Source organism: Bos indicus, chromosome 22 (assembly GCF_029378745.1).
Source record: "Bos indicus isolate NIAB-ARS_2022 breed Sahiwal x Tharparkar chromosome 22, NIAB-ARS_B.indTharparkar_mat_pri_1.0, whole genome shotgun sequence".
Classification (NCBI taxonomy): Eukaryota; Metazoa; Chordata; class Mammalia; order Artiodactyla; family Bovidae; genus Bos; species Bos indicus.
Window position 1 is genome coordinate 7713503 of NC_091781.1, and position 23895 is coordinate 7737397.

Consider the following 23895-nt stretch of genomic DNA (forward strand, 5'->3'; position numbering starts at 1 on the left):
ATCTATGCTATGCAAATAATGGAAGTAGACACAATCAAATTATTGGGATTTGGTTTTTAGCACTGATGGCTAAATATTCCTCATATAAACCAAATACATCTTATTATAAATAATAGGATAAAGATTATTCAAGAGTAGTCCAATCAATTCATAAAATTTGTATGAATAGAATTTAACTAGTAAATCCTTCACATAGAGGAAACTAGAAAATGTGATTTGAGAAATACACTGATCAGGAAGAATAAATTTAAAACATATGACTAATTTAATACCATCAGAATAAGATGTGATTAATATATCCCAAGCTCAAGAGAACAAAGTTCATATTTAGTAAGTATTTTTATGAAAAAAAATCAGGTGGCTGAGGTAAAGAAAAAAATTCAGCACAGGGCAGAACCTCACATGTGAGTACATTTAATATGCTATAGCTATGACCGATGAATATTTTTAAAAACTTGCTTTTCAAATATATGTGGCACATGGCGTATCGGCAATGGTTAAGAGGTGGCATGCAGGTTTAAAAGGCACAATGTACTTTCTTATTTTAAAACAAACATGACACCTTTGTTAAGTTCTGTGTAAGAAAATGAGTAGATGCTTCTCAAAAATAGGATTAATGTCATAATTTAAGAGAAACTGTCATACTGAATTGATGAGGGAAAAAGGCAAAAGCCAATCATAATCACTGTCTCAAGTACTTCCTTCATAATTTCATGGGGAGGAAAAACTACAGTGATATCTGTACGTCACTCTTCTGACAAAACCATCACGGATCTGTAGGTGATATTTTGAAGCCTCACTGTTTAATGTTTCAGGTTTAAAGAACTAGAAAGATATCTTAAATATAATTTGTTTTGAAATTGTACTTTCTCTCAGCTCAGAAAATACAAATAAGTAAAAGACTATACAAACTTTACTCCAAACTAAAACAACCCCTAACTACTCAAGGTTGAGCTAGCTTTGAAATTATACACTTGCAGTGTACATATTTACATACTCATCTGTCTGCCTTTATTTTCAGTGTACTACAGTGCATAAAAACACTGTATTAACAATACCAGTATTTATATTTCTGACATTCCATCGTGGGCCTTGGCTTAAAAACCTGACCAATTAATAAAGATCAACAATAAATTATACTGTTTTGCTTTTTATACTGCCACATTTGATCTTCCTAGATTTAATCCACAAGAATCTTCCATCTCCTTTCCCACACTTGTGGACTGGCTCACTCATATATTAGTTTCATTAACTGGAACATCTATAGTGATAAGGAAATGGACAAGAGTACCAAGGCGTCTGCCACTGCCTCCTCCACGTCGGAACCTGTGTTCAGGACTCGCATGGCACTGACCGAGGATGACAGTCGGCTTGATTGGCTGATCCCATACCCCGGACCTAATTCATCAGAAGAAGGAAAACAGCTTTGAGAGAGCCGTAAATGTAACATGGTCAGGCTGGAAAGTTTGAGATCCTTGAGGAGGGGGGAAAAAAAAAAAACCAATGGGGCAAAGCATTTTAAAAGCAATATTGTATTCTCTGGGTACATTTAGTTTTGGTCAAATAAAATGGTAAAAGCAATTAAAATCACTAATAATGTGTGGCAAGTGAATTTAAGGAACAGTTGCTGTGATACATTTATCACCAGAAGATAGAAGAAAGTATGGCTAGTCAACTAAGGGCTTGGAAGTAGGTAGCCCTGTAATTAATCCAGTTCTATCAGTCAGGCAAATTTCATCCATGTGGGTGAGCCACAGAATGGCCCAGAACAAAGATCAATCCTCAAACCAGTAATGATTAGGGAGCTCAATGAAGCCATGCCAAGAATTTACAAGGAAAAACTCCTCCAATGATTCTCTCTTCTCCTTCAAGATAGTCTGATTCATTCCATAACTAAAAGACATATCATTTGATATTTGTTAAGCACCTACTATTGCCTGACACTCTGAAGTATGTAAAGACAAATCATAGTTGGGTTCTTCTCCTCAACTACTTGTTACAATATATCATCATTTACAATTAAAACACTTCATCCACCATTTTGGTTTTTTTTTTTTTTAACATATATACAAAAGATGAAGTACATAACAGAGAACATAAAACAATTCTATTCTATTTTAAAATGACATAACTTAGATTATACAAAAGAAAAATGTCCATCTCCAGTGAGAAAAATGCTCAAGTAAGATTGCTGAAAGGAAAAAAGTTACTTGGGGGAAAATTAACAACAACAAAACACACAAATGACTTATTCTTCAACAAATTAAAATAAAAACAAATCAATTTTAAAACATGATTACTCAATGGGAACTGAAAAGGACAAAAAACTGAGATGAATGCACAGATGATAGTGAAAATGTACTCATCCTTCACCTGAGACCCCATACACATCGGGGGCGTAGAGGGCACCAGTGGATCTGGAATGGTGTCTGGAGGCTGGAATAACAGGACCATACAAACCTCATCTATTACCACAGAAACAGGAATAGTGGCAGCACTACAGTCAGGCAAGGACAGTCAGTTAACAATGGTATGTACTACTCAATGCTTAAGGATCAGAATAGTGCCTTAGATAAGGGCAAATATCATCCTTGACACACAACAGATCTTACACCTAAGGGGACAGACATAAGCCCACAGGAGACAAAGAGGCAAGTATTCAAATGGAAGGAAATGTCAAAAGTACAAGCATGAAACAGAAAAATGAACACTGCAATTTAAAAAAAAAAAACCATTATGGTAAATAGTAACCAATAATAATCTTATCTCCTCTAATCCTGAACGCAGGGAGGTAGTTGTTACTATTCAATTTGACAAATGGCTAAACTAAAGCACAGAGAAAGGTTCATTAATTTGATCAAGGCCACACTCAGTAATTGTAGTCTTTCAGGGTCTTTGCTCTTGAACAGTACACATACCATCCTCACATTGTTCAAAAGATAACATACCTCATTTATATTAGCATAAACATTTTTTATAATGGTTTACACAACCTAAGTGCGGAATTCAGTAGATTTAAATATCAAAGCACATTTGAACACTAAAAGGGGAATATTACTGATTTGATTTAAAAAATCTAGAAATATGTGACTTTTCCCTATATTTATGACATCTCTCTAAATCTAAATTTAGTCTATTTTAAAACTTTAGATCTTAAAATCCTTATTTTCATCATGTTATAAAGTCAGTCTTATTCTTAAATGCACAAATAAGGGAGGAAAATTTCATTTTATTATTTAATGAAACATATGGCCCTTATTTTAAAAGTTACTCTGCCGCAGACATATTAGAACAGTTGAAGTAGTTTTACTATATGAATTACTCTTTTGTCACAGAATGAATAAGAAAATGATCAAAAAGATGTAAAGACAGGATTAAAGACAGAATGTTGCAAAAAATGTTTAATTAGACCCTGAAAGGTGATCGGTATCATTAGTAAAACATACTAATATATAGTTGGTTTTAATTTTACCCAACAGAATAATTAATAAAATGATAAGGAAGAGTTGAACCAATATGGAAATGGTTTAATAGATAAAAAACCTTTTGAAATCAACAGTTATCTGTGGCTGAAGATAACACTCATATGCTGGTAATAATGTAGCCTTTTTTTTCAATCTTAGTTCCAGAAACAGGGAAACTAAGAGTGCAAGTTCCAGAGTTCATCTTTGCCTCGCTCTGGTTTACTTCTGGTGTATCAGGGCCCCGACGCTGGCTTTGTGCTACAACTGAGTAAGTGGCAAACCACGGGATTCTTGTGTTGAATGGCCATATGCAAGTCAGAGGCGACAGAAGGCTTCACCAAATAAAGGAAGACAGCAAAATGCAGGCAAATGAACCAGAAAATCCTGATCTCTGGGAATGGTATTTTTATCCTCGTTTAACAAATAGGGCTAATCCCCTATCTTTGCTATGCAACATCTATATGTAAACAAAAGGCTATAAAATTTAATTTTTCTAAAACTGTATGATAAAAAGGTTAACCACCTCTAAACCAAATAGGATGTTTCATCACAACTGAGAAAACTGCCTCCTTTAATAACAAAATTTTAATGATCTCAACTGCCAAATGGAGACTGAGATAAATCTAGAAGATTAATGACTAAACAATATCTTCCCCCTGGCTCAGCCTGTAAAGTATCTGCCTGCAATGCAGGAGACCTGGGATCAATCCCTGGGTTGGGGAGTTCCCCTGGAGAAGGAATGGCAACCCACTCCAGTATTTTTGCCTGAAGAATCCCATGGACAGAGGAGCCTGGTGGACTACAGTCCATGGGGGACACAACTGAGTGACTAACACTTTCACTTTCTCTTTAAAAATAGGCATATTAACATGTTTATAATTAGAAGTTGGTTATAGATTTCCTCTAATCTCTGGTGTACAGTTTTAAAACGGTCTAGAAACATATTTTGTTTTTTCTTGCTATCTCATGCTTTCTACTAATTCTACATTATACAAGGTATTATACCATTAAAAAAATCAAAGATCCTTGCCACTAATATATAACGCCACTAACTGCAGGTGAGCGGGCACTGTTCAGGGGCAAGAGGTAGAAGAGCGGTGCTGGCAGACGGCAGTCCTGATGGCCACACGCTCACGGTGTCAAGCGCTGCTTGGAGGGTCGTTTCCAGGGAATCTCTGCTTTAAGTGCCTTCAGATTAATGCCAAGAACTACATGCTGTTGTTATCCTCATTTTACAGATAAGGAAGCCCTGGTACACAACAGCTACAGAGCTGGGATGTCAACCAGACCATCCGACCCTAGAACAGACACTCTTAAATGACTACAGCCCACTTCAACTCTTAAGGTGATGTGCTTATGTTATGCAAATATTGGATTTATTTCATTTTTAAACAGACATGCATGAGGATTAACCAATCTATATATACATGTATGTGTGTCTGCATGTATACACACATACACAGACACGCTACAACCTACTGTATCATCATACATGAACTAAACCTATCTCTGGCAAAGTACAGAAGGAAACTCTTTGGCACCTGGAACTGGAACACAAACAAGGGTTGAGGATTTCCCTGTCTGTGGTCCTAGCTCAAAGAGTCGGTAGAGGATAGTTCAGTAGTGATATAGTTGAACCAAATGGCCCAAAAGAAACTTAATTTCTCAGAAATCCTGTACCAAAGGGTCTACTGAAGGAAGTAATGCTTCCAACAGCTAACGAGTGGAACCATGTTCTATTTAAGTGTCACAAAATCTGAAGTGCAACTCTCTTAAGTGTTTCAATAACCTACACTCTATGGAATTAAAAGAAAAAAACATGAAATGACTTTAGGTAAGTATACAAAAATAAAGTACTATTTAAAATCCTGAGGACCACACAGAAATTCTAAAGACTTTCAACATAAAAAAATTCTGCCTCTCCAACTACTCTAAAATACTAAAAGTTTTAAAAGACCATTTAACATTTTATAATTGAGGTAAATGTAGTATTACAGTCAAGGTTACGGTACAATCTCTATAATAAGGAACAGATAGGCTGCACAGCAATGACATGATAAAAGCTAATGCATGGGAAATGCTATTAAACTCTAAAATATATAAAAATATTAATCCCTTCCATTTTCATAAGTAGTTCAAATATTATTTTACAGCCTTCTTTCCAGCAATCTTAAATATCTAAGGTGAAGAGTGAATAATTCTACTGAAAAGCATAAACATCTTTATTCTTATCAAACTAAATAGTCCACATTTCACTTAAGAGTAATTACTTAAATATTATCTTTATATTTTATATTATTAAGAAAAAATCTTGAATTCAATGTTATATAATCTGAATCTGTGTGATATTTACTTGACTATGAAGGCAATTTGTTTATCTAATGTCTAATTTGCTTATTTAAGACAAGTAAATGTTAAAGGAACTTCCCAAACATGTAACTTCCCTCTGACTGTCCTTAAAAAGACAGAAAAGAGAGGCAAAGATACAGTTAATAAAGCTAAATCCAAGGTCTTCTGAGGTTATCAGATGGTGCGAACACAACAGGGAAGCCCAGACAACTCACCAAGGGGCTGGAAAGAGCGCACAGGACTCGTATCCCTGCTGCTCTCCCGGCTGGCTTCCCGGCTGCACCCTTGACTCACGCTTGGCCGAGGAATCCGACTGCTTCGGGCTGGCATGAAGCAATGGCAGCACAGAAGTGGAGTAAACAGGAGAAGGGTTTGTATTTTTGATATTTTGGTTTCATTCTTTTCTTTCTTATAAAGCTAATAAATAACAAGTTCTGCTAAGGATGAGAAGAAATGATTCTTGATGAAGCATTACCAGGAATACCATTAAAAATTCTTGATTACACTCTTCTAGTTTATATGTGATTAGAAGAGCAAAGTGTATTTTACTAAAATTAAACAGCTGCAAAGAAAAAAACAGATTTAAAATAGAAATACCACTTCCAATATAAGACATCTAATTTCATTTTTAAACCTATATTTCAATTCTTCTTGAATTTGAAGTTGTTTTCCTCAAACTTAGAAGTACCTAAATGAGGTCTTCAATGCTACCAAGTCCTAAAGTACAAAAGAAACACAAGGTCCCAAGTTTCACACAAGGATCTTACCCACTGAGAGCCGAGATGGACTGGCCTCTCTGCTACAGCCCTGGCTTCGAGGTATCTTGCTTCTCTTCTGTGTGGAGGCTGAATTAACCAGGACTCTCTGAACACCAGAGCTCACAGTGGAGAGGGCTGTTGTGGTCAGAACTCTGCCTGGAGAACCAGACCGGCTGCCAGCTGAACACCAAACACAGATATAAATGTCAACCTGTGAACTCCAAGAGATCTTTGTCAAAAGGATAAAAATTCAAGAAGTACATCTGGGAAACCTGTGATTCAATGGCAAGTTCTAAGTTCCAAGGAAATAGATTGAGGAAGCTTTATATATATACTGAAAACCTGGAATAAAAAGATATACTATATATATATATACACACACACACACATATATATATGTATACACACATACTAGGGTTGAATGGTAAATCAAGTAAATATATTTTCAGTTTTGGGGAATATAAGATGTTATGTTTAATAAGGAAAACACTATTATGATTTTTGGAACATAAATAGTAGAAAAGGTTTCCAAAGAAATAACTTATCTAACAATACACTTCATGTAAATATAGTTTCATTTAACTCTATGTTAAAAAGGTATCTATTAAAGCTATACATTTATAAGGAAACAATAATTCTATTATTGATAACATTCTTGTTAAGAATATAATAAAATTTATTTTATTATAATTTAACATAACTGTTATAATATATAACAGTTATAATATAACAGTTTGAAAAATTTGTTTTTCAAACTGTTAAAACAGTTTGACTGTTGAGATGTCTTGAAATGGGCATAACAAAGTTGTCTATCTTGCTACTTACATACATTTTAAAATTTTTACAAGATTAAATTTTATTTATTTGTTCATTTATTTATTTTGGCAACACTGAGTGGCATATAGGATCTTCATTCTCCAACCAGGGATCAAACCTGTGCCCTTCACAGTGGAAGTGTGGAGTCTTAGCCATTGGAAAGCCAGCAAAGTCCCAAGATTAAATTTTAAATGTTTACAAAGTTGGGCCAGCTAAAAAAGAAACAGGTTTTGCTATCTGCCTTCAAATAAAAAAGGGGTCTTGGGTGGCCAAAGTCTGGCATGTAGATGTTTTGGTAGAACAAAGATTAATGGGCAAATAAATATCAAAGAAAATAGATTCTTTCAAAACTAGTAATTTCCAGTCTTGGAAGAGAGAAGATGTGGTCAGGTAGAGAGAGGGAGCTGGACAAAATCTCAAAGACGGGGGCAAGACTTTTAAAAAAAGAAACATGCGTTCAAACTAGAATTGTATAGTTTTTAAAGGGGTAAGCTCCTTGTCAACCAGAGCATTTTGTGTTTGCATTGACAAGGAAAATAAACTAGGTAAGTCCAAGGTATAATTTAACTCTAGATTCTGGATAGTAGCATTATAAAAGTTAAACCTGAACTTAAATAAAACTCCATGAAAGCAACGTTTTCTCTTTGTTGGACACTTCTCCACAGTCACTGCTCACCTTCTATCATCTTACCCAGTCACGCCTCACTTCCACAGAGCAAAGATTAAAGACTCAAAGTCAATGGGGAGAAGCAGGGAATGTCACTGCAGAAGGAGTGCTGAGTTCAAGGGAGGGAGTGGTGACTTTTTAGTTCAAACCAGCCCCGTATTGAGGTAACACTGGCCACATTTTTGGATTTGTTTTTAATGAAAGCTCTGACATTTTCTGATTTTTATCATGTTGTACAGACCAAATAGCACATGAATAGAGGCAGACTGGATATGATCCATAGGCTGCTGATCTGTGACCCTTGTTACTGTTTTCTTGGCACGGTGTTCCTGAATACAATTTAAACTCATGCTTAATTCCTAAACTTTACCAGTATACAATATGAAACTCATCTTCTGCTGTTTATAGCAATACTATAAAACAAAGCAATGTTTATGATGAAACTGACAATTTATTATTTGTGTAGAAAGAATTCTAAATTATTGCAGGGAAATTATACAAGTGTACTTTAAAATGATGGTTCATCTGAACTGTTCCACGACATTTCAGGAGAAGAATGTTTAGATGAGGTTTCTTTCAGTCATAACCTTAGGGATACTCACAAGGCACCTATTTTCTCCATGCAGCGTCTAAACTAAACATACACACCAAAAACACCCGAACACCCAACATGCCACAAACTCACAATGCAAGGTAAGCTGATGGAATATTTTATGGGAATGTGACAATATAAAAAGTATAATGAACTGACCACATACAACATGTTATTCTGTTAAAACCAATGTAAGTTTAGGAGGTGAAGGTGTTGGTAGGAAACTGGAGAACTCCTTGAGATGTGGATCTATTCAGCAGAGAAGAAACATGCAGTATAGAAGCAAGAGTAACCACTCCATCTATTCTAGATTGGCTGAATTTATCAAAACTATGTAAGCTCCCTCTCTATATATTTGAATTCATTCATGCCCTGTGCTAGGGAATGTAACTGGCAGTATTAATCATTTCATGCTCTTCTCCACTACCTGCCATGAACAGCATGATAATCCAGTGCCTACAACCCATTTTGCAGTCATTTATACTTAGAAGAAGAAAATATCATGGCTCTTTCCCCAGCAAAAGAACTAGCAGGTTAATTATTTCTTTGAGGAAAACCACAGTTGATAAAAAAAAAGTGTATGATGCACCTAGCAATATCATGCTACTAGAAAATAATTTGCAAAATTTGAAATTGGATAACTAATTTCTCTTGTGTTGCCTAAAGTTTTCAAATCACTGTTTTATACTTTTTACAAGCTATTTTCAAGGCACTACTAAAGCTCCCCTGCTTTGGGATGTTTACACTTTGTGGGATCAACATGGATAATTTTAAAAAACCAGGGTTTTGGTAACAAATAAGGACAAGTCACAGGAAAATCAAAATTGGGAAATTTTATCCCAATAATGGCTACAAAATGATAGAATATTAAATGTTAAGAATTTCTGCTGAATAGAACCCATTCTTGATAATGAAAATAGATGATCAAACAACTGATGCACATATAAAGTCTATAGATTCTTACCACCAATGGTATTAGCAGATTGTGATCCTGAACAAGTGTAAAGGCAGAATTAGGGTAAGGGTTATAATCCATGAAGAGGGAAGGAGCAGATTTAAAATGCATGGCAGATGGAAATAAGAAAGCTTTAGTCAGTTTTGAAAATTAAAAATCCTAAAGCAAAAAAAGCAAACTTTAACAAAAGCAGAACACTGAGTAGCTTTCACAGCTGGTCACTGAGATCAGACATCAATGTACAAAGCAGATGAAATGAAGGTGTAAGTGCAGGTTTTTCAGCTTTTCTTCTGATAGGCCTACAATCTAGATAATTAAATGTTTAAATAATAAAAATTTAAACATTTAAAAACTACAGGTGAGGAAGAATTACAGCATCTTCTAGCTGAAGAAAAATTACATGAAAACGCTACAGATTTTATCTTTCTTAAGACACTGGGGGAAAAAACTGAACAGTAGCAGGGTGGGTGGGGAGACAACATTTCTGACAGGCTGTACAATCATTTGTACATCGGTCAGTCACTACCGACAAGAAAAGACACAATCTTTAAGTAAATAATTAAGTCTGGAAGTCTCTCCATTGGGTCTGCTTTCAATTTATTTTTGGTTAGCCATTAGAACATACTTGCTTTGACTCAAGATTTTTTTCCCCTAAATGGTGATATAAAAGTATGTAAAGGCCATGCAAACCCCAGTGAATTACTTTACAACAAAGTGAAGATGGAGACCACAGTAATATTTCTGTGTAAATATGTGTAAAGAGACTTGCATCAAATTATATAAAGCTGCAATATCTTTTTTCAAAAGAATTTGAAAGGAAACAGTCATTCAAATAAATATATAAGCAAGCAAATAAAAACCTCACCAGTATGATTTAAAACCTAAATGATTTTACTGTGGGAAAGTTATCTGATCTTAAAATCTTACTGGGTCTTAAAGCCTATTATTATGTTCTCACACTCTAGGAGAGGATTTGAAGTACTGTGCATAGGGTTTCAATGTCAAAAACCAAATATAAAAAAATTATTGTATATTCTCGATATGATCAGTAGTTATAATACACTTAAAATGGAGGTCCTTAAGTAATATATTAAGAAAATCATACACAAAGCACTTTGAATCTCTGCCATGAGTTCAGTCTTAGTATTACTTTAGAAGAAAATTCAGTAAAATATCTCACATGAAATTGAGTTTTATCCTTAAGATACTAGATACAGCTTCTGGTTGCTATCTTTACTTTTCCTTATGCTTTAAATTTCCTTCACCATTATTTTTGTTTCCTGAAGGCAGTAAGACTAACAAGGTATAGAAAAATGCACAACAGGAGTATAAAATTCAGTTGACATTACATTAAGAAAAACAAGGAGATCACTTTTATCAGCTAAAATATAGAGCATGTACTTTGTGCTCAGGCAAGTATACTAATTTCACCCTCACAACAATCCTGTAAGACTATCCTATTCATTCTACTGGTTATATTAGAAGTACACAGAAGTGTAACAACTTTAAATAACCTGGAATAGCCATGATCAACTCTGGGAAGTACAGCTCCAGATACCATGATCTAAATCAATACTTCTCAGACCTGACTGTAACAGAAATCACTTAATGATCTTGTTAAAGACTGAATTCACTACACCTGTGGTGAATTTCTCAGGTGTGCATTTCCCAGGTGATGCTGATGCTGGTTTGGGCATCATATTTGGAATAGCAAGGCTCGAAACTCCTGTGTTATACTGCTAAAGATTAAGTTACTTTAAACAATTACTCTATTTTTCCTATTTGTAAATAATCCTCAATTTGCAGACCAATTTTACTGGAGCATTTCTGCTTCTTTTTAGGACTCTTGTTGAGTGCTCCAAACTTTACCCTGCCTGGATTTTTTTAACTTGGGAAAGAGGAGAATCTGCTAGGCTGGACTTGTCTAATCATCTCCTGGCACCCTCTAAGCCCAGCTCCTTTCCCTAAGATTCAAGAATCAAGTTAAAAAACAGATGAACTGGGCATCTATATCTTGAAATATTATCTAAAGAACAGTACAAGATAGCTATGTTTATTTCTTTCCAAAATGGCCAAGTATTGATATAAAGAAGAACCCCAGAATTACCTCCCTAGAAAAAATTCCTGTTCTAAGAGGCATGTACTAAGGAAAATTTCTTGATAAAGAAGAAAAGAGATCTCTTTTAAATTAATTATGCCATAAGTGTATATATTACTATTCTGGAACACAGAGGAATGGATCATTCATTTTACCTAGAATTCAAAATTGTGCTTTTTAATAATTGCGCTTATGAGAAACTCAGCTTCCAATGAAATTGCAAAAATATAAATCTTAAATTTAACAAGGAATATTAACAAAACTGGTCATTTCAATTTGTTTCCTCTTTATGAGTCAGTATATACCTGCCAAAAATGCTGACTGTACTCTTAATGGATTTTAGGGAAAGTACAAAGATACTACATACCTGTCCTTGAATAATTAGCTAGATGCAACCAGATTTGATGCTAACATACAGCAATTATTTTGCCCCTAAAAAGCACAATTTTCCACATTTACAAGTTTCTGAGTAGACTGTGAAAACCTTAATGCTAAGAGAGTTGTGTTATCTCCATGCAAAAGTCTGTGTAACAGATGAAGTTTCTCTTTCTAAGTGGCAGGTATCAATGATGCAGCCCTAATAACACACCAAAGACAAGACAACACCCACTCCAAAAGTTCGAAAACATGCACAACTGACCCAAAACATTGAAAAAAAATACCTTCATTTTTGTCAGGTGATGATGAACCTAAAGTACAGAACAAGAACTCAGTATGTGGCTTGTCTTTTTGGGAATTAGTTTTGTCTTTTTCCACTGGTCAATCTCCTAATACAGTAACATACAAAGAACACGCTTATCCTAACATTGTAGAAACACGAGAGAACTAATAGGCAATACATACGCTGTGACTGAGACACCATCTTTGTTCGACTTCTTCCTCTGGAATCTGTCTTGGCATTTCCCATACTAGCAAGTGGTGCTGAAAGCTTTGCTCTCACCCGGCCTAAAGAATAAAATGATTTATATAATTACAGACATTTTTCTATAATATTTAGTAATGAGGGGAAAAAAAAATCTCACTATAATTTTCTAATTGGGTGTGCTTCTCAAGTATCGTTAAATTCTGTAACACTGTAAACTTCACTTTAAAGATTAGCGTTCCCTTGAAATTTTAAAAATATATACTGTTTTTTATACTGTTTTTTTATACTGTGTTGCACCATAAACTAACTTTCCTTTAAGGGTAAGAGTAAAGTCAAGCTAAAAGATCTCCATTCTCAGTTTGATATTATTAGTCCCGGAGGGTTATAATTAAGATAATTACCGCAGGCATACACTTATTCAGTTTCCATGAAATTTAATTTATTCTCAAATTCAGCCTATAGTTTAAAATACAAGCCTAAGCTTAGAAACAAGAGCCCAGCCTTTCTGACTGAAAACGTACTTCCAAAGGGATTTGCATGAAGATACAATACTAGCTAAAATATCTTTTTATATGGTGTGCTAAACATCAGAGTACTACAGATATACATGGACACGTTTGCTATTCTCTTCCCCAAACAACCAAATTCCATTTATAAAATTATTTGAGGAAATACCAATCACAGAGGAGTTGGCACTTTTCTCTACACATTTCCTTCTCTAACTCCAATCAGTATTCCTTCCTTCTCTATTACTGTTTCATCCCCCTCCAGAAACCAAGGCGCAGAAATGTTTCTAGAGCTCTTGAACCAAAGGAGAGAATGCTTATTTATCAAAGTGCTTAAGTAAACTGTCATCAGAAAAAACAAAAATATATTACTAGTAGGTACTTTGGTGTTCTCGAGCAACAGCCTCAATCACTATCACATTGGAACCCATACCAATGTGATCATGGAGAAGGGCTCAGAATCCTTTTCATTTAAAAGGCACAACTTGGAGGGCAATCACAATCTACGGGCTAGCTTAATAACGGCAATATTAATTAAGAAAACATATCTAGAGGTAAGGAAAACTTCCAAATTATGAAATGAGTGAGGGAAGAGAAGAGAATAACTAAGAACAAGGAATTAAATGAAGCAAAATGAGAAGTACAGGTGGTAGATCCTCTCATTCTATCAACTTCTTCAAGGCCCCCCGAAAGCTCATGATTCAGGACTTTCACCCTTTTACAGAGTCTGCTTAGAATAGGACATGATGTTCTCCTGACCAAGAAGTAAAATAGAAAGAAAATTATTATTTTTGAAATGCAAAATTTATCCATTGTAATAAAGAAGTTAGGATAAAGTATTTTGATATTACCATCTAAATTATAGTGACACAGTGCCAGAAACCATTTTTATAAAGTATTCTAAAACTTAAAATACGAAAATATTTAAATATGTCAGAGTAAACATGAGACCATCAAAATGTCAAATCTACCTGGTTGTATTACAAGAAAATACCACTCATAAAATCTGGGAAAAAACTGTGTTTCATATCAGAGGCTTAATTAATAAGATAGCCTTTAAGTAGAATAAATAAAAACACTGAAGTTTTTCCTTTCTCCAAATTGAAAAGTAATAAATATTTTTAAAAAGGTAAATTGGTTCAGTAATATAAAGTATTATATCTAGCAAGGTTTTTGTACTTCCAAATTCAAACTATATGCAATTCCCCAGGCACTGATTCAAAATCAAAGATACATTTAAAAGCTGACAAAATAAATGCATTTAAATGGGATGATATTTAAACTCCAATGATAAAGCAACGGTGCGTGCACTCACAAAGTATAAATGAACTGGCAAAAATTAAAAAACAAAAACATAAAAGAAAAGCGTTAATGTCACTACAGGAAAAATGAAACTATGTAACTTTATACTAGGTATTATTAAACACGTGAAGCAATTATATTTTTTCCAGCATGAGATAATGCAAGATACACAGCAAAAACTCCAGGATGAAGGATTAAAAAAAAAAAAACCTACATGAATAACACAACCAAACACAAAATGTAGAGGCTAGCACAGCTGGCAAATTACAGATCTGCAAAGAAAGTAGCCTATTTTAGTTTTTAATATTTAATTCCTAATGAAAATATTAATGTAGAGGTATTTGTGTTACTAACAAAATGTTTAATTCTTACCATCTTCAGATGCTGTTCCTAAATAAGAGAAATAAAACAATAACATTTCAACAAAGTCTGCCAATGTTGATAGTAAGACTTTGCCTGTGCCTCCCACCCAAGACGAAAACAAAAGGGCAAAAGAAAAAAATATCTTCTAGTTTGATAGCCTTATATTAGCTTTTAAAAGGTTTTGAGATAAAACAAAATTTGAGGTAACCTAAAGACTCACAGCACAAAACAGTTAAAACTAGACAACTGAAAACAGCAAAATTTTGTAACAGACCAGTTTGTCCACTGTATTTCATATTGAAAATTTTAAATGAAGAAAAGTAACAAAACTAATTACTCAAGAATGATACAACTCTGTCACTGCTCCCTTCCAAACAAATGTTTTAATGTATCTTTCCAGTGTAAGAATACTTTCTGAGCATTCTCAAAAGGGAGCCCACGGAAGAACTAGAAAAGGAACTGACAAACATGGGATCACATCCATGACCCAGGCCGTGCTGTTTTCATCAAAGCGTTACCTATGAATCTGTCAGCTCTTTATTCAAGCTTTTTTGTACTCCCTAAGATGCTGTAAAAGCTAGCAAAAAAAATTATCAAGTAAAGAGAGCTTCCTGGCAGTCCACTGGTTAGGACTCCACATTTTTACTGCGAAGGTCTGGCTGGGGAACTGAGATGCCACAAATTGCACAGCACGGTCAAAAAAAAAATCAAGGATGAATATCAGAACTTGTTACTATTATAGAGCAATAGCAGATATTTCTCTCTGTGTGTGTATATAGATTAAAAAAAAAAAAAAAAGCAGGACTAAACATCAGTTAGAGTATCACATTATATAACAGACGTGATTTCTCAAATAGGCTGATGTTTCTGACCCAAACAAGAAAAATTTTGATCTGGAAAATGAGAATAATTTGTTTTTTAAGGATCCAGACTCTCAGTGACAGAAGTGATACCACATGGTCTGAAATATAGAAACTACCTTTTGGTGGGTTTTCATTCATTTAATAATTCCTTAAATTTATGAAATACATTAAACATAAAGAGATGCACAGAGACCAATTATAAATAACACGCATGTACCCAAGCCAAGATTAAATAAATCATCAGAGTGGAAGATAAACCAGTTTCAGAGTTTATGTAATAACTGACAGAAAAACACAAAGTTTTCCATTTTTCCTAGATCTCATACTGTGACTTACAGATTCATGATCTTCTTACAAGTTCTTACAAAAAAGCTCAAGTTCCTAGATAACACTGTAGTATCTGATGATGTGAAGGAGAAGTAAGGATAATAGAGTCTAGTACTAGACAAAAATATCATACAGATAAAAATGATCATATTGGATCAAGCAACTAAAGATAAACTAAATAATGAAATTTAAAAGGTACAGCTCAAAATAAGTTCAATTTTGATTAAATGTTCATTTGAAACACACTCTTAAAAAGGCAGCATCTGTACCTGGCATTTTATTTTCATAAATGACCACTGTTATTGTTTTTTAATCGCTACGTTGTATCTGATTTTTTTCTGTCCCATGGAATTTCCCAGGCAATAATACTGGAATGGGTTGTCATTTCCTTCTCCAGTGGATCTTCCTGACCCAGGGATTGAACCTGAGTCTCATGTGTCTCCTGCATTGGCAACAGATTCTTTACCACTGAGCCACCAGAGGAGACATATGAATCTGTAAAATATGTGATCTGTCTCTCTCTATAGCAGAGTTAGTAAGCTAAAGAATTGAATTATGTGACTTATGAGGTTCCTTTCTCCTGAATCTGGTATTTCTGAGAAAGACTTGAGAAATCGAGAATATTGTAAGGGCTCAGGTTAAAAAAAGAAAACTGATTTAACTTAAACAAACAATAATCTAGTATTTGAATAAACTGAGAAACCCAAAATGGGTATGTCTAGCCCCAAATTCAATCAGAGAATTATGGAACCATTTTCACATTAAGACTGCTGCTAAATAAGCAGTCTATTTTCAGAAATTAAGAGAACAAAGATATTACATAGAATCCAAGAACCATAAAATTTTTTAGTAGAATTAGAAAAGGAAGTTCTTACCATCCATCTTGTCAGAAGTATCCTCTTTGATGAAAGAGCAAGCAAAGAACAGAGGAAAACTTGGTATATTAGAAAAAGATTTTATAACCCCTGGAAAACATTATTTTTAAGAAGACAGAATTCATAGCACAGACATGAAGCTTTTTTTCAATTAAAACATACTAGATTAAATAAGAATGAGTTTCCTTTGTTAGACAAAGATACCAGAAAAAAAAAAAAAAACTGAATTGATAATCAGTCTAGTTTTTATTTGCCTAGAGAAGTTAGAGAAGCCCATGTTCCAACCTTGGACGCCTCCACCATCAGACAAACCTCCTGCTTGGGTCTGCTGAGCTTCTCATAATCTAAGTCACCTCGCCTTGCTTTCTTTCTTCCTCTATAGGCTAGAGCACACCCCCAAATTCCACTCTAAATTTAGCTCTTTTGTCATTATCTTCCTTCTACTGCCTTGCTGCTTCCTCACCCCATCCTTTCCTAGCACTTTCGGTCCTGTAAGCCCTGAAGTATGGATAAATCAAATGACTCTAATTTTCTACCCCGCTACACTGAGGTGCCCCAACAGAGACAATTATAAAACTACAAAGTCATGCATAAAGGCACTGCTAGAAACTAGGGAAATCATCAGGCTTGGCCTTGAGTGACTGTGCAGAAAATTATTAACATACCAGGCCTGACACTCTTAAGAAGAGCCTAGTTACAGGGCTGGCCCTTAGCTGGCCGCTGGGAAGTTACTTCTGGATCCTGACTGTTTCAGTGTTGGGGACAAGGTACTGAACTCCTGTTAAAGAACTTGCCTGAACTGTTTTTGCAGATAATGTGATTTATGGGGAACACCTACTCTCTCTTTGGGAGAATGATGCTGGTAGTTGTGGCTGGGTGTATGGCAGTGCCTACCTCACCACTCCCCCTTTACCCTCACCCTGGGCTGAGTCTTCAGTGAGTCTCTCCGGGCAGAAACACTACACACATGTTCTACAGTCACTGACAGAGGAAGGAGCATGTTTCACACAGCCCATCGTTCTACCTCTGGGAGTGATAACTCTGAAAGCCTGTGCCTCAACGCCTCCAGAACACCCAACGGGATGTTCTCCCTTGCTGATCCTGCTGTGTGTCCTTTTGCTCTAATAAACCTCAGCCATGAGCACAGCCAAGTCGTGTGAGTTCTTCCAGCAAGTCTCTTCAATGTGTGGGAGGTTGCAGGAAGGCCAGAAGAGTACCCCATCTCTTGTGGCCCCTCAACAAGCTGTAGCATACTTCTAGTCACCTCTCAGACATCCTGCATCCTGCTTTTTATTAGCAGTGTCCTGACTCTGCTTCCTCAAACGTGAAAACACAGACACAGTAAACTCCTGATGACGTGGTTCTCAATGCCCAGCTGCCCCAAAGACACGTGAACTACCTGCTTCTTCCTTTTCTTCCCCCGACCTCAGTGACGCTGATAACCCTTCAACATCCAAGGCTAACTCCCTAGCGCTTACATCCTATTCCTTATGCCTCTTGTAAGAATTCTGGCCATAAGCGATTTCCTCTCATTCTTGCATTTTAACTTTTTCTTCTCTACTGATCCTACCAACTTAGTATACAAACATATGTGACTCCCTTAATTTTGAAAAAACAAAAAGTTCATTAACCTTTAACTATGGATAACTGCTACAATGTTTTTTCATCTCTTCTCAACCGTTAAGCATTGGAATAATTTATGCAGATTCTCCTTCCAACTTCTTCCTCAATCAAGTCTGACTTCTGTCACATGACACCACTGAAACCATTTACTTTCTTTTTCATTTAGGCAATCTCACAAACCTAGCCATTTGGCATAGATATATCAAGGTTTCCTTAACAGAAATTCCTGTCTCCTCAGGATAAACTCCTTCCTCAGGATAAAGTTTTAAAGGGTGAACCTCAAAACACTCATCATACCCCACTGTCAAAGGATTCAGTACTTTAGTGGCGGAAAAACCCAGTGGCAACTGCTTCAGTAATGTATTGAGTTTAATATTGAAAGATTATGACAAGAACAATCTCTAATCATTTCTGAATCTAATCTCAAGCACAGATCTCTCTCCTGAGTTTTCTGCCACTGTATGTAATTCTTTCTCATATACTACTGTGCCTCCAAAACAATTCCAGGTTGATGTCTCGGCGATGTCAAACTCAAAATGCATAAAACTCAACAAGCTTTTAGCTGCTCATCCTTTAGCAACCTACTGATAGACTGAGAGACTGTTTCAATACAGAAGCTTATTATCTCTGGATCCATAAATGTTCAGCCATTATAAACAAGAATCAAAGTGAAGAAAACAAAGAAAACACAAGTCACATCTGTATAAGAAAGGTCAGAAAGAGTGGAGGAGGGCGTCTAGGAAGGAAGAAGAGAGGAAAGGAGGGAAGGGAAGGAAGGAAGGAAGACAGTAAGGAAAAGAGAAAAAGACACAGAAATAGAAAGAATGAGAAAATCTATTTTCTAAGCCCGGAAAGAGCTACAGGCAAGGATCTCATTGTCCCTGAATGTGAGCCTGGGTCAGGAAAAAAAGAGGACAGAGGCACCTTTCCCTTTTGTAAGAAAGCAAACATGCCCTTCAAACCTTAAGGAACCAAAGAAACAAATTAAGGAATCTCATGGCACTGTTACGACTTTCTTATGAAAAAAACATTGTAGCAAATGGCTTTCAAATTCACATTAAAACATTTCAAATTCAATATTTTTTTCCTAGTACTAAAAAATAAACACTATTAAATGTTTTGTTAAGACTCATAATGAATAAATTTTATTATGTTTTCCATTTTCCCCACTTAAAAAATTAATGTATAATTCATGTACCATAAAATTCACTTTCATAGTACACAATTCAGTGCTTTTAATATATTCACAAGACTGCACAACCCTCATAAATATCCAATTCCAGAACACCTTCATCACTTCTAAAAAGAAATCTTACACCCACTGATGTCACCCTCTATTTTTCCCAACTCTGATCACTTAGCAACAACTAATTTATATGTTTGTGTGGATTCACCTATTCTATGCATTTCATGTAAATGGAATCATAAATATGTGCCAGTTTGTACCTAACTTGGTAATACTTTCAGGTTCCATCCATCTTAGAGGATGCACTAGTATTTCATTTTTATGTAATATGATCCTTTTTATGGCTGAGTGATATTCCGTTTCATTGTATGTACATATCTGCTTAACCATTTACCAGCTGATGAACATTTGAGTTGTTTCCACTTTACAGCTGTTATGAATAATGTTGCTTGAACATTTATTCATGTATATATTTTAATTAGAACATATGTTTCATATGTCTTGGGTAAACAGCCGGGAGTGGAACTCTCTGTTTCACTTTTTGAGAAACTGCCAAACTGTTCCCAGGGTGGCTCTGCTTACATTCCATGAGCAGATACTTGTGATGCTCATACTTGTGATGTTTCAATTTCTCCATATCTTCACCAGCCATCCTAGTGAGCATGAAGAGGTGCTTTTGAATTTCATTTCCCTAATGTCTAAAGATGTTGAGCATCTTTTTATGTGCTTTCATTGGTAATTTGTATATTGTCTTTAGAGAAATGCGTATTCAAATCCTTTGCCTATTTTTTAAACAGAATTGTCTTTTTGTCACTGAGTTATGAAAATTCTTTATATATTTGAGATCTAAGTCCTTAATCAGATACGTGATTTGCACATTTTTCTCTATTTTGTGTGTTGTCTCTTCACTTTCTTGATGGTGCCCTTTGAAACAAAATTTTTAATTTTGAAGAAGTCCAAGCTTTATCCAGCTTCTCTTTGGTTGTGTGTGTTTGGTAAAGCATCTAAGAAAACATCACATCATTCAAGGTAATGAAGATTTATACATGTGTTTCCTTCTAAGAGCTTTATAGCTGTAGCTCTTACATTTGGGTCTTTAATCTATTTTGAGTTAATATTTTGGATATAGTATGAGGTAGGCGTCCAAATTCATTTCTTGGCATGTGGCTATCCAGTTGTTCCAGCATCATTTGTTGAAAAGAATTCTTCTCTATGGCATGGTCTTGGCACCCTTGTTGAAAATCAACTGATCACAGATATATGGGTTTATTTCTGGACTCTCAATTCTTTGCATTGGTGTACATGTCTATCTTTATGCCAGTACCACATGGACTGGATTACTGTAGCTTTGAAGTAAGTTCTGAAATCAGAAAGTGTGAGTATACCAAGTTTGCTCTTTTTTTCCCAAGATTATTTCATCTATTCTGGATCCTCTGCATTTTCATATGAATTTTAGGAGCAGTTTGTCAATTTCTGTAAAAAGGTAGCTGGCCTTTGGGGATTACATTGAATCCGTAAGTCAATTTCCTATCTTAACAATGAATGCCTTTCCATTTATTTAGATCTTTAAATCCTCTTAACAGTGTGTTGTAGTTTTCAGTGTACAAATGTGAAAGAAAACATACATATGGCCTTAATTCCTGGCAGAGCTCCTAAATCCCTTGTAATTTCTTACATGGTAGGATGGAGTACCTTTTGTTCTATTATTTGCTGGTGACCTAGTATCTGACAGAGCTCCTAAATTCCTTGGCATTTCTTGGGTGACAAGAGTGTCTTTTGTTCTACTGCGGCATTTCCTGGTGGGCTCCTGGACAGCTTCAGGATGTGGGACAGTCCCACAAAGATGAAACCATGGTTTGAAGCTTGGAATTTTCAGCCCCATCCTCCATCTTCTGGGAAGGGGCGTGGAGTTGGAGACCAAGTAAATGATCAACTAGGACTTTGTGATGAAGCCTCCATAAAAGTGCCAAAAGCACAAGATTCAGAGGTCCTCGTTGGTTTAACACACCCATATGCTGGGAGAGCGGCATACTGCAACTCCACAGGGAAAGCAGCTCTGGGCTTCAGACTTTTCCAGACCTCGTCCCCTGTATCTCTTCATCTGACTGCTCATTCATATCCTTTAATTCCCTTTGTAAAGGAGGGGGGCAAGGGCACCTCTGACTTAGAGCCAGTTGGTCAGAAGCACAGGTAACAACCTGGACTTGCAGTTGATGTCTGAAGTGTGGATGAGTCGGGGCGGGAGCCTTTAACCTGTGAGGCCTGTGTTAATATATATTATGTTCCAACTGAATTGCACTGAAGGATACCCAGCTGTTGTCTGATAATTGCTGGTGTGAAATCCCACACATTGGTGTCAGCAGTGTGAGTGTGAGAGTAAAGGAGAAACACAGGAGTAGTTTATTCCTAGAGAAGTCTTATACTCCTTCTGTTATATAGATTCCTAAGTATTTTTTCTTTTTGTGGTTATTGTCATTGGAAATGCTTTCTTACTTTATTTTCAGATTGTTCACTGCTAGCATTTAGAAATCCAACTGATTTTTGCATATTGATCTTACCTTCTATAACTTTTGCTAAACTCATTAAAAAGCTCGAATAGTTTTTTGTGAATTTCTTAGGATTTTCTATATATACGATCATGTTTTCTATATGTAAGATCAAGTTTTACTTCTTTTCCAATCTCGATATTTTTTATTTCTTTTTCTAGCCTAACTGACCTGGCTAGAATTTCCATGGCAATGCTCTTAGGAAGGGCAAGAGTGGACATCCTTATCTTGTTGATTTTCAGAGAAGCATCCAGTCTTTCATCATGTCATATATGATAGCTGTGGATTTTTCACAGATATCTTTATCAGGCTCAGAAAGTTTCCTTCTATCGCAGTTTGTTGAGTATTTTTATCATGAAAGGGTGACAGAATTTGTCAAATGCCTTTTCTGCATCTAGTGATCATGTGATTTTTATCCTTTGTTCTACTACAAGGTATATTATATTGATTGGTTTTCATATACTGAAATAATAATGTGTTTCTAGCAAGGTAATGTTTCAAATACAGAAAAGTTTTATGAAAATTAAAAGCAGTGATCAACCCACTGTTGACATCTTTGTCAACATTTTTGTACAGTCCTATAAATAAAAATGTTCATAAGTATTATTCATAATTGGAGAAGGCAATGGCACCCCACTCCAGTACTCTTGCTTGGAAAATCCCATGGACGGAGGAGCCTGTTAGGCTGCAATCCATGGGGTTGCTAGGAGTCGGACACAACTGAGCGACTTCACTTTTACTTTTCACTTTCATGCATTGGAGAAGGAAATGGCAACCCACTCCAGTGTTCCTGCCTGGAGAATCCCAGGGCTGGGGGAGCCTGGTGGGCTGCCATCTATGGGGTCGCACAGAGTTGGACACGACTGAAGTGACTTAGCAGCAGCAGAACATTATATATAGAAATATAAAGGAACTTTAGCTACATGCAATGATATAGATGAATCTTACAAAAAACCGTATTTGCCAGTCCTTCATATGTATAATTTTATGCAAAATGATGAAATTATCATACATTTTTTAGTAGGCTATATCACTTGATCTTTATCAAAAATATGACTTGTCAGTGGCTGCATGGCATATATTAAGGGTATACCATAACTTAAACATTTCCCCTTGTAACATATCAAACTTGAATCTAATACATTATTAAAAACATAATAAACGTTCTTTCTATTTCTTGGCATAGTTATCTAAAAACATTGGACTATAGGCTCAAAACATCGAACATTTAAAAAAGCTTCATGGGTATCATGAAAATGCCACTCAGATAAAAGTGCTCCATGATTATTTCACATCTGTACTTTTAACCGCATTCTTTATGACCAGTAGTCACTAACTTTAACTTTCTTGTTTTATTTATAGGTCAATTTGCATCTGTTTGATTACAACTGATGTTCAATATCTGTTCTGCTGTTTTGGTGGCAATTCTGAAATATGCTTTTCTTGACATATATAAAATTTTTTTTCTATAAAAATAAGCTCACCTGTATTCCCGAGATGTATAAAACTTGAAGACATTTTAGCTTTTTTTGCAGTACCTGGCAAAACCTTTTCCCCTTTCTGTTTTCAGCCACTTGTTACACTTAGATTTCAATCTGAGAGACTTTTCCCTCATGGATTTTTGGCTTTTATACTTAGAAATGTCTTCTCCAACCTGAGATTAGATGAATATTCAACTATTATGTTCTCATCAAGTTGCTTTATATTTTTGTTCAACTTTTTAGTCACCTGGAATAAATT

General features: G+C 35.5%; 1 protein-coding gene across 42 annotated transcripts in view; it reads right to left on the reverse strand.

Annotated features, from left to right (window-relative positions):
* The window catches only part of CLASP2 (cytoplasmic linker associated protein 2), a 174794-nt gene that overhangs the window by 49968 nt on the left and 100931 nt on the right, over positions 1–23895 (reverse strand). For 7 of the 42 annotated variants that reach the window (XM_070777343.1, XM_070777326.1, XM_070777334.1 and 4 more), the window contains 8 exons: positions 16801–16824; positions 14745–14762; positions 12543–12644; positions 12362–12388; positions 6581–6751; positions 6029–6136; positions 2374–2436; positions 1292–1398 (listed from right to left, as the gene is read on the reverse strand). In XM_070777343.1, the coding sequence (XP_070633444.1) occupies positions 1292–1398; positions 2374–2436; positions 6029–6136; positions 6581–6751; positions 12362–12388; positions 12543–12644; positions 14745–14762; positions 16801–16824 (620 nt within the window). The remainder of the gene's footprint in view (positions 1–1291; positions 1399–2373; positions 2437–6028; positions 6137–6580; positions 6752–12361; positions 12389–12542; positions 12645–14744; positions 14763–16800; positions 16825–23895) is intronic. The other 35 variants (XM_070777331.1, XM_070777337.1, XM_070777333.1 and 32 more) reach the window with 14 other exon arrangements.